Source organism: Lepisosteus oculatus, chromosome 8 (genome assembly GCF_040954835.1).
Source record: "Lepisosteus oculatus isolate fLepOcu1 chromosome 8, fLepOcu1.hap2, whole genome shotgun sequence".
NCBI classification, from domain to species: domain Eukaryota; kingdom Metazoa; phylum Chordata; class Actinopteri; order Semionotiformes; family Lepisosteidae; genus Lepisosteus; species Lepisosteus oculatus.
The window spans coordinates 27,780,108-27,792,388 of record NC_090703.1 but is presented as its reverse complement, the minus strand read 5'-3'; the positions used below and the strand labels follow the sequence as shown (position 1 = coordinate 27,792,388).

General features: G+C 35.1%; 1 protein-coding gene across 4 annotated transcripts in view; it reads left to right on the top strand.

Annotated features, from left to right (window-relative positions):
- The window catches only part of mid2 (midline 2), a 508,198-nt gene extending 496,135 nt beyond the window's left edge, over window positions 1-12,063 (top strand). For all 4 annotated transcript variants that reach the window (XM_069193421.1, XM_015351122.2, XM_015351120.2 and 1 more), the window contains 2 exons: window positions 9,906-10,113; window positions 10,695-12,063. In XM_069193421.1, the coding sequence (XP_069049522.1) occupies window positions 9,906-10,113; window positions 10,695-11,097 (611 nt within the window). In that variant the 3' untranslated portion in view covers window positions 11,098-12,063. The remainder of the gene's footprint in view (window positions 1-9,905; window positions 10,114-10,694) is intronic.
- Window positions 12,064-12,281: the final 218 nt, after the last annotated feature.

Sequence of the window (12,281 nt, the reverse complement as noted above, 5' to 3'; positions counted from 1 at the left end):
ATGGAAATGTTCAAATAAATTTGATAAAGAAATAAAAAAAGGAATTTATTCCTTTATCCTATTGGCTAGCTAATGTCCCGTCCTTGTTAGTTAGATCAACGAAATGCTGTGGTGTTAAATTTTGTTGATGAAAAAAAGTCTTTTCATTTTCATTTAAATTGACCGTTACAAATAATGTGGAAAAATGTAATGCTTGTCCAAGGTCATTCATTATTAATACTATTAGTAATATCTTCAGTAAAGGCTTTGATGCATAAAATATTTCTGCATAATTAAACTATTTATGATAAAGCTAGGTTGTGCACTTTTGCCCAACAGAGCAATAATGCTTTCATTAAATATTCAAACTTTTTAATGACTGATGATTAACATGCTGTAATACACAGTTTAAATTTAAAAGCTCAAATGCTGTACCTGAGAGGTTAAGCTTTATTGGCTCCTCCTGTCGGTTTTACAAGGTGATTCCGGATACTTTCCGATATGACGTCATATGACACGTGTTACTGCGTCATGCCGGGTTAGGATGCGACACGTCTACTGCATGGTACCGTGGTGTACCTCACTCGTTTTGAATGGCTGCATCTGTACCTGAACCTTTTTTTTAAAAAAAACATTAGCATTTCACTGATGATAGAAATTTTAATGTTTTGTACTGTGTTTGAGCCATTCACCTTCCAGGATTTCCCATCTTACCTTTAAATGTTACAAATCACTTTGAAACACAAGTCTTTATTTGTTCTACTTCTTATCTTATTTCTGTCCCAAAATCTGGTAGGTAGGTTTCTCTTCATAAAACATTGAAATGTGGCAGATTAGACACGAAAAAAAACATAAAGGTAAAGGAAGTATAACATATTCTGATATTTATGTACAGATGCAGCCATTCAAAACAAGCGTGCGATACCGCATTATTTTGCAGTGCGCTTCTCACTGTGTAACGCAAGTTACCATATATTCTCGTATTGTACCGCATGTTACCGCAAGAAAAATAATCGTATCTGGAATTTCTGCAAGGTGGAGCTAATAAAGCTCAACCTCTCATGTTTGAGCTGTTGCCATCAAAGTCTTTACCGAAGATATTACTAATAGTAATAGTAATTTATAATTAATGACCTTGGGCAAGCTGTAAACTCAAATTATTGCCCTGGTCCACATTCTTTTTTTCATTGACCATCTTTGTAAAAGTAACACCACAGTATTTCTTTGATCCAATCACGCATTTGTTTCCAGTCATGTAAAGTACAGTAATTTTTGAGAATCTCTGATTCACCATTCCTTTCACATGCTCATAAAAGATATTGATTTAGGAACATATACATATTACTGTATGCAAACTGTACTGTATAAAGTATGTGTATTTAATGTCTTTACTGTGCCCATTTAAGTATTGAATATTTATATGGAATTTTACCACTGAAGGGAAATCTTAGTAGCTGAGCATAAAAAGAATAGGAGCATAACGCATGTGAAGACCATAAGCGATATTAATTTTGGAACATAAACATACAGTATTACAGTATGTAAACTGTATATGGCTGGTCTCTGTACTTAAAAGAAAAAATACACACCAGTATTCTATTTCTCCTTAAACATTTAGTCTTTAACTAACATGAAATAACGTGTGTACAAAAAGTGGTAGTTTTTCTGCGAATATGCTTGATACTGGAGCAAACAAGCAAACTTTTAGAATTGGATTAATAGAGAATATAATATGGAATTGCGTATCTAAAGAAATGAATAACTATACAATTATATTCATGTACTATAACACAATAGTACACGCTGTACAATGTCTGTTTATATTGTTTGTGTAGGGCTTTTTCACCACTTGTCACGTGACCTTGCGAGTGGCGTTGTGGTCTAGGTGCCGCACTTGTAAGCGACAGGCAGCGCCATGACTTCTCTTTTAATAAACATTTCCTTGAAAAAATAAAATAGCAATATTATGGATAATTAATTGACTTTTTATATTTCTAAAGATCACAACATGTTCGAATCTAAGTCATTTTTTAATAACAATGAATAGTCACCTTCTTCCTTATGACAACAGTCCCGGCTTCTGCTTCCTGCTTCTACCATGTGTGAATCCCTTAAGATCTCCTTCAGATTTAAAAGGTTATTAATAATATCTTCGGTGTTGCATCTTCCCAGTTTAGCTGATCTTTTGCTGCCCACACATTCTTACACAGCTCCCTTGGTAAACTTGTAAATTGTAAATACGACGTTTACATTGGCGTTATTAAGTTTTCACTTGAGTGTATGGAGGATTGTCAGCTGTCACTGAGAGCAACCCCCCCTCTTAGGCTGGGCAAACGATTTTTTACATTTTTTTAAAAAAATGGAGGCTGTATGCATTACAATACAAACATTTAGTGTCAAACTTTAAATCAACAATTAATTTAAAGATGATCTGTCAAAGTGCACTGAAATACAATATTGTTGTTGTTGTTGGTGTTATTGTTGTTTTTATCCTGTAAAGCGTTTTGAGAAGCCACCTTTAAAGGCACTATATAAAGGCATTGATTCTTATGGAATGTGTTTTCTTTCTTCTTTTTTTCAGGATGGAATAAACCTATTACTTGATTCTTATGAATGCCCAGTTCCGCCGGGGATTAAAAAAAAAAACATGGCTTTTATAACAGCAGCACAATGCACAATGATACCTTTGTCTTCTGCGTAATAATGTTCACCTCTCTGTCCAGCAAATTAACAATAGTAATAATAATGAACTTTATTGTATATAGCGCCTTTAAAAGTGGCTTCTCAAAGCACTTTACAGGATAAAAAAAACAATAACAACAATACTGTTAGTCTGGGCAAATGATTTTTATTTTTTTAAAAAAATAAATAAAAAAAGAGATATAATCATATGTTCCGACTTAGATATCGCACGACTTTAAAACCTATAAAAACAGATTTCGAGAGTTAATGACCACTTTTTATGCGCAAAAGCCGGTGATCTTTTGCAGCTGTTTCACTGTTTTAAACGAATAAGAAATTAGATTGCTCATAACTCTAATCACTTATTCTACATAAACACAGTGTAATTGCTCTTTGAAAATGCTCTTTTTCTTGTTCATTTTGGAGACCTTGATTTGATTTGATTTGGAAACTGATTTGACATGTCAGAACGGATTTATTTTCTTTGTATTTCTTTGTGTGCATTTCCTACATTGCTTTATTTGTCAAGATTTTAACTTTATATTTAGGCTCAGGATTTCAACTATAAGTCGAACACCAATTACTAGCAGTAAATTCTGATGTTTTGCTCCCTCTTACCACAAACATATATATGTATTGTAGCTGGAATTAACTTTTTTTCGTACATGTCTCTACCTACTGTGATGGTTAAAGATGGCCACAAGTCAGGCACCCAAATGTGTGTGTGTGGGGGGGGTTCTTTCTGCCTCCATAACTAAAATGCCAAATAGGAGTGGCTTAAGTGACATACACAATTGTGTATATTATGTTGCTGATATGTTAAGTTTTCTAAACTTAGCCCCAAAGTCACGTGAATGATTTTTCACCCTGTTTCATTGGTTAAACGCAATGATCACAAGCACCACCATGGTAACTGGGATGTGTAGTTTTTAATTCAGTTTGAATTATAACTGTACGTACTGTCTTTGTATTTGGCCAGGGCTTTAAAGAGAGGGCGTGCCAAAATTTTTCAGTGCTGTCGTCTGCGCTTTAAAGGTACCCCCATCGCGGAATAATTGACCTCGGAACGTTTACCCAGTGTAATATTGTATTTTATTGCACTTTGACAGATTGTCTTTAAATCAATTGTCAGAATATCCCCACCTCCAAATGAGAACAAAATTGCAACGATTTTATTAACTGGCTGTTTCTTTAACTTAAAGCATGTATTCAAAGTAATAATTTAACAATATATGTAAATGTTTTAAGATATGCCTATGTTGTGAATGTCTGTAGATTGTATCTTATTTTTAGTTTTGTTTTGTTTCACATTAATTTTATAAGGGAGAGTGTCATAGAGATGACTCCCTTACCCCCCATCTTAATTTAAATACTTTTATTTTTTCACAATCTGGCAATGCCAGACAGAATTCACATTCGCTGCAGCCAAATGGCCTTGCAGATCAGAAAATCAAGGAACAAAACAATTATTGCGCCCGGCTCCTCAATGGGATAGCTTTAACTTGCTAATCCGTTGGTGTAACAGTCCAGATGTGGCAAGCTCTAATGTCTCCTGACTTTGGCGAAAGAATGTCTGTAGAGTGTGTCTTATTTTTAGTTTTGTAGCCAAAGGGCCTTGCAGATCAGATCAGATTCCCTTCCCCCCACAGAAAGACAGACAAATGTTTTCACTGCTTATTAGTCGCTATTCACCGCGCGGTGAGCAGCTCCAATTTCAGGCGTAATCAATAAATACTTTATATTTAGCTGAAAAGCTGTACAACACAAGAATTTCGTTATTCTAGGAGGTTTCGTGAAAAAGCTAAAGGCATGCCAATTGCAATCGTTTTTATTTTTAAATACATTTTAGCAAAGTCATGTACCATAAAAGTATGGTAATTAAAAACCGTTAATAATTTCGCTTGGGTTTAAATAAAGTCGATGTTTTCTCTTTTGGCTAGACTTGACTATTTAGCCATGAGATATACAATAGATTGTCATTAAACAACCTTATGTTTATTAGTCTTCCTTGTTATGCACAGTGGGAATGATAATGTAATGAGAATTAATTTAATCACAGAGTGCTCATAAGCTGATACCCTGGATTCTCTCCAGACACAACTGTATGAGCTCCACCAGTCAGGACAGGAGGCTCTACTGTACACAGAGAGGGGCGGGAGGGGGGAACAAGCTGCCCAGACATGTGGAATGCTACAGAACCCTAAACAGACAATACAGACAATACACACTAGCCGAATATTTGACCAAGATAAGAAACAACAAAAAGAAACAAACCCTGATGAAGTACAGGCTCAGTGACCACAACCTGGCCATAGAAACTGGGCGACACAGGCAGACCTGGCTGCCCAGAGAGGACAAGCTGTGCTCCCACTGCCAGCAGTCTGTAGATTTGATATTACTTATATTTTTTGTTTTGTTTCATGTGAATCTCATTATTTTATTTGCTTTGGCAACACTGATTGTACCCATCGGTCCTGCTAATAAAGCACCTTGAATTGAATTGAAATTGAGAGAGGGCGAGCGAGAGAGAGAGGGCGAAGGAGCGAGATATATACTGTTATTAATATACTGTAGTATCCATAATATTTGATATTTTAGTTTTTCAAAGAAGTGTTTTTATTAAAAGAAAAAAACTAATAATAAGATACAATCTACAGACATTCACAACATAGACATATCTTAAAACATTTACATATATTGTTAAATTATTACTTTAAATATATACTTTAAGTTACTGAAACAGCCAGTTAATAAAAAGCTAATAAAAGCATTGCAATTTTGTTCTTGTTTGGAGTGGGGATATTCTGACAACAACTGATTTAAAGACAATCTGTCAAAGTGCAATGAAATACAGTATTACACTGGGTAAATGTTCTGAGGTCAAATTCTTCCACGATGGGGGTACCTTTAAAGCTCAGATGACAGCTCTGAAAAATTTTGGTGTGCCCTCTCTTTAATGCCCTGGCCAATTTCGAAGACAATACGTACAGTTATAATTCGAACTGAATTAAAAACTACATATCCCAGTTACCATGGTGGTGCTTGTGATCATTGTGTTTAACCAATGAAACAGGGCAAAAAATCATTTGCATGACTTTGGGGCTGGGTTTAGAAAGCTTAATCTATCAGCAACAAAGCAAAATGTACACAATAGACTACCTCAAACTGTCAGTTACACGACTGTGTATGTTTCTTAAGCCACTCCTATTTGGCATTTTAGTTATGGAGACGGAAAGACGCCCCCCCCCCCACCTCTGGGTGCCTGACTTGTCGGCATCTGTAACTGTTCCCTGTCCGAGTCGCAGTAGGTTGAGACACGTATGAAAAAAATTTAATCCCAGCTACAATACATATATATTTTTGTGGTAAGAGGGACCAAAACGTCAGTATTTACTGCTAATAATTAGTGTATGATTTATAGTTGAAATCCTGAGCCTAAATATAAAGTTAAAATCTCGACAAACAACGCAATGTAGGAAATGCGCACACAGAAATAAAGAGAAAATAATCAATTCTGACATCTCAAATCGGTTTCAATCAAGGTCTCCAAAACCAACAAGAAAAAGAGCATTTTTAGAGAGCAATTACCCTGTGTTTATGTAGAATAAGTGATTAGATTTATGAGCAATCTAATTTCTTATTTGTTTAAAACAGTGAAATGTCAGCTGCAAAAGATCACCCGTTTTCGTGAATATAAAGTGGTTATTAACTCTCAAAATCTGTTTTTATAGGTTTTAAAGTCGTGCATTGTCTAAGCTGGAACACATCACTGTATCTCATTTTTTATTTCTTTTTAAAAAAAATTAAAAACCGTTTGCCCAGCCTAAGAGTATTGTTGTTATTGTTTTTTTATCCTGTAAAGCGCTTTGAGAAGCCATCTTTAAAGGCGCTATATTCAATAAAGTTCATTATTATGACTATTGTTAATTTGCTGGACAGAGAGTTGAATATTATTACGCAGAAGACAAAGGTAGCGATTTATGTGGCATTGTGCATTGTGCTGCTGTAATACAGTTTAAAACAATTAAAAGTCTAAACAGTATTAGCTTTATTTATGGGTTATAATTTAAAAAAGTCAAAAACCGCACTCAAAATGCAATTTTGAGCTTTCTGGCAAGAGGAGACACCCAAATTAATAATATAACATGCTACTGTTTGTGCCTGAACATAGTTATACTATTATTTCTTTAGATACGCGATTCCATGTTTTTTTTTTTAATCCCTGGCGGGACCGGGCATCCATCAGAATCAAGTAATAGGTTTCATTGCACTTTGACAGATCGTCTTCAAATCAATTGTTGATTTTAAGTTTGACAGTTTGAAAAAGTAAATGTTTATATTGTAACGCATACTGTACAGCTTCCATTTCTCTATAAAAATCTAAAAGATTGTTTGCGCAGCTTAAGAGGGGGGGTCTGCTCTTAGTGACAGCTGACAATCCTCCATACACTCAAGTGAAAAATTAATAACGCTAATGTAAATGTCATATTTACAATTTATTGATAATAGAAATGATAAGTTCTCTAAAGCTTTGTGATAGTTTACCCAGGCAGCAAAAGATCAACTACACTTGGAAGATGCGACATCGAAGATATTATTAATAACCTTTTAAATCTGAAGGGAGATCTAAAGAAGCAGGAAGTAGAAGCAGGAACCTTTGTCAGAAGGAAAGAAGGTGACTATTAAAAATTGTTATTAAAAAATGACTTAGATCTGAACATGCTGTGATATTTAGAAAATATAAAAAGTCAATAAATTGTCCATAATTTTGCTATTCTATTATTTCAAAGAAATGTTTGTTAAAGGAAAAGTTATGGTACCAGCTGGATTTGAACACCCAACCTATTGTTTACAAGTCTGGTACCTAGACCACCAGACTACTCACACAGTTGGATGAGGAGTGGTGAAACAGCCCTACATATACAGTATCAACAGACATTGTACAGCGTATACTATTCTTGTGTTGCAGTAGCTGAATATAATTATATCTTTATTAATTTCTTTAGATAAGCGCTTCCATAAAATATTCCCTATTTATCTAATTCTAAAAGTATGCTTGTTGACTCCGGTATCGAGTATTCCCAGAAAAGCTTAAAACTACCACTTTTTATACACGTAATTTCACGTTAGTTAAAGACTTCGATGCTTAAAATGTTTAGGGAGAAATGAAAAACTGGTGTGTATTTTTTCTTTAAAGTACCGAGACCAGCCATATACTGTAATACTGTATGTTTATGTTCCAAAATTTATATCATTTATGGCCTTCACACACGTTATGCTCCTATTCTTTTAATGCTCAGCTACTAAGATTTCCCTTCAGTGGTAAAATTCCATAAATATTCAATTCTAAAACAGGCACAGTAAAGACATTTAAATCTTTCTATGACCAACCAATGCACCACGAGTGTCCCTGTCGGTCAACCAATCACGTACCGTGGTATGACGCGTGATGACGTAGCCAATTACCCGTGGTACATGTCTGTGTTGCGCACTTTGAATTCCAACTTTCAATATATGCATTTCTAAGACGCAATGAAAGAAATGTAATAACACCTTGGATATAACATTACTCAACCTTCTGAATATAACTTTATTGATACAACAATCATGAATGCTGTTTATTGAATCAATAATTCTATTTTTGTCAAGTTAATTGTTCTTTATTGGTACTCAAGGTATTTTGTTAACTGCTATCATTTTATTGAAGACAATATTACTTTTTCAACAAATAGTTCTTTACAACTCATTGGATTTACAGTGAAAGTAAGTTTCTGTTAAAAGTTTATTTTAACCAGATTCAATTTTCTATGTTTGGAATACTTGAGGAGTTTCTTTAAAAAAATATTTAGCATAAAAATGGAAAGCTTAATGTCAAAACATTTAAGAAGGGCTCTACGTTATACTTTTCTGTGTACACCTTCTTTCTTATTTCACTACTGTATTCTAAAATAATGTAACTTGAGAAACACAATGCAAATAGAACCATTGTTTTTATTCCTTTATTCCTCCATTGTATTGTAACACACTAAACTAGGGTGGGAGATTTAAGTGTGTGGTTTTAATGTCAAGTCCAGAGTTGTAAGTTGAATACTTTCAGCTTCTATTGTAGCTGTGCCATCTTAGAAGTATCTTTTCTTCTTAGGAACAAGTAATAGGTTTATTCCATGCTGAAAAAAAGAAGAAAGAGAACACGTTTCGGTCGTGGAGCCTTCTTCAGGTGTGAGAGAGACAGGGCAGTAGGCGAAGGTAAAGTAGTGGGAGAACAAAGGTTGGGAGGGAGGAAGAGTGAGAGGCGGGAGCAGGGGACAGAAAGAGAGGCCAATCAAGAGGTGTGAAGTCAGAATGGGTGCAGAGAGGTGTGAAATGAAACTTCCAATGAATGGAGAAAATGTAAAAGAACAGTAGTCTGTCGTTAAGGGAAGGGAGAATGTGTGATCCTAGCTGCAGAATCATTTTAGTTTTGGTGGTCTTTCTGATGTATGAGTTCGGAAAACCGTCTTTGAGAACACAGATGGAGAAATTAGAGTGGTCGTGGCCGTCAGAGGTGAAATGAGTGACCACTCTAATCTCTCCGTCTGTGTTCTCAAAGACGGTTTTCCTCCTCCCTCCCAACCTTTGTTCTCCCGCTACTTTACCTTTGCCTACTGCCCTGTCTCTCTCACACCTGAAGAAGGCTCCACGGCCGAAACGTTGTGTTCTCTTTCTTCTTTTTTTTCAGCATGGAATAAACCTATTACTTGTTCCTTTGCAGCCTACGCATGCTGACGCAGCTACCCACCTGAACTTTTTTCTTCTCAGTTTGTTGTACAAAGTAATTTACTGAACAAAACAAATGTGTATTTTATCATAAATATATGACAATATAATAAATATAATTTAATCAGATTATGAACTCAAGGTACTAAATATTATTTCATCTTTTATATAACTGATTCTATAAGCAATACCTTTTCTCTTGGGTAGAAAAGGAGGTGGATATATGGTGATGGGGTTGCTCCACCTTCAGTGAAATTAAGGGAAAGATCTTTGAAAGACAAAGCTAGCTTTTATTAACCCAAGATGATGTCCCCCTTACCTTTAAACCCTCAACAGACTTTACAAAATTATCAGAAACTAACAGATCAGTGACTTTCCCTTCTGGATTTTTAAAAAAGAGATTTTCTTTTTTTATATATTCTGTCATGCTACGGGAAATTTGGTTGATTAGGAAGACAATTTATTATGCTTTGTTTGAATGATTCTAGGTCAGCCTTTCAAGTTGGATCCCAAAACAGCCCACAAGAAATTACGCCTGTCAAATGACTGCTTGACAATGGAGAAAGATGAAAGCTCACTGAAGAAGAGTCACACACCAGAGCGGTTCAGCAGCACTGGATCCTATGGAGCAGCTGGAAATGTCTTCATTGACAGTGGCTGTCATTACTGGGAGGTCCTACTGGGAACCTGTACACTGTAAGGTCATAGTTGTCTTGCATGGAAAAGGGATAGATTCATTTTAAGTACTTACACATGTAACACTGTAGCTTTGCTCTACTTGCTCTAATTCCTAGCTCTAATTTTACATAATTCCTATGTAAAAGGATATGTCCTCCAAAGCTAGATTTCAACAGAGTGATATTACTTCTGTAATACGCTCAGAGCACTAAGCCCTAACAAACAAGCTAACAAGTAAAAAGGTTAACTTGCCCCCAAAATTAGAATTAGGTTTTATACTAAGAGTTATCGTACACTGATATGCACATGTAATTGCTTACCTTCAATGAACTACTAACAATCTTCTGATTTTTGTTTGTGATACACCTTAAAGTCATTACCCTGGTTAGAAACTATGAAAGTCACCACTGACTTATTGTGTGTGCAATGTTAAATTTAGTATAATTCAGGTCCTTCTAATTTAGAAGTAAAGATTCTTGTTAATAACTTCATAATTTGTGATACTTTGGAGTATATTTATAAAACAATTATGATACAGTGCCATCATAAATGAGATCTTCTCTGTTTACCTAGCTTTAACTTTGTTGTGTTTTATCAAGGTATGCAGCTGGTGTGGCTTATAAATCAGCCCCAAAGAATGAGTGGAATGGGAAGAACTCCTCTTCTTGGGTGTTCGCACGTTGCAATAACAACTTTACTGTTCGGCACAACAGCAAGGAGATGCTTGTAGATGCAAGCCTACAGCTAAGGAGACTGGGCATACTCTTGGACTATGACAACAATATCTTGTCTTTCTATGATGCTATGAATTCCCAGCATCTACACACCTTTGACATCTCCTTCATTCTACCAGTGGTGCCCACCTTTATGATCTGGAACAAATCTGTAATGATAATGTCTGGCCTTCCAGTACCAGACTTCGTAGACTGTACAGAGCAGCAGGAATGCATCTGTAGATCTCAGGAATCACCTTATGTTTCAGGAATGAAAGCTTGTCACTAAGGCTAAAAGACACATTTAATATTAAATTTCTGGGACATTGGCTATTTTCAAACCACTGGAACACTGCATAAACATATGCCATTTAATCATAAATATATATAAAAAAAACATTTTTGTAGCATAACGTTCACTTTCACAGCATGTGACTTATATGACATGACTACTAGTCTTGTATAGTATAATCAATGAGAACAAGTCAATTATTTATGGATATTAAGGTGGATTTCTTCTTTGTAGATTGGTTGTTTTCATAATGCATATTTTGGTTATTTTTTCCATGTGTAAAATGGAAAGGGGTTGTATTTGTAAGTAAATTTAAGTAGAATACAGATGCTTTATCTAACAGAGAAACTGATAGAATTTGATGTTTCTAACATTTAAAAGGTGGGTACATTTTATCCTTTGACTACAAAAATGAAACACCAAATGTTATAATTCCAAGACAGAAGAATTAAGAAACTCTTAAAAGTCTATTGTAAGAAATTAGTTTAGATTGCATTGCATGATTTTAACAATTTTATAACACATGTATATAGTTATTCTTGGATTCCTTTTTCAGTAGTGATAAAACATGATAGACACTGAGAGTTATGTTCAATGGAAAAACTACCATTTGGTTTTGCACAACAATCCACTCATTGGAAACCTATCAGATACTATATTTCACGTTCTTTAGATGTGTAACAAAGATCTCTTTTACTTTTTTCCATTCATGACTGCTGTTTCCAGATATAAGTGAAATCAAGAAATCACAAAGAACAACATACAGACTTACAGGATAACAATCCCTGCAAGCTGAAGAAGTTTTCTTTTCTACCAATCTAGAACCTTGTTTTTGGATCTTTACACTGAAATTTTCCTCATTAGAAGGAAGCATGCAAGATGGAAACCTTTTAAGATTAAGATGTCCAATTACAGATGCAGCCATTCAAAACGGGTGGGGTATTTCGCGGTACACCGCGGTGGGCGTGTCGCATCAAAACGCAGTATCAAGCTGTGTATCATGCCATTTGACGTCATACCGGAAAGTATCCGGAATCACCTTGTAAAACTGCCAGGAGGAGCCAAAAAAGCTTAACTGTGTATTACAGCATGTTAATCATCAGTCATTAAAAAGTTGGTATATTTTATGAAAGCAAGATTTCTCACTTGGAGAAATGTACACAACCTACCTTTATCATAAA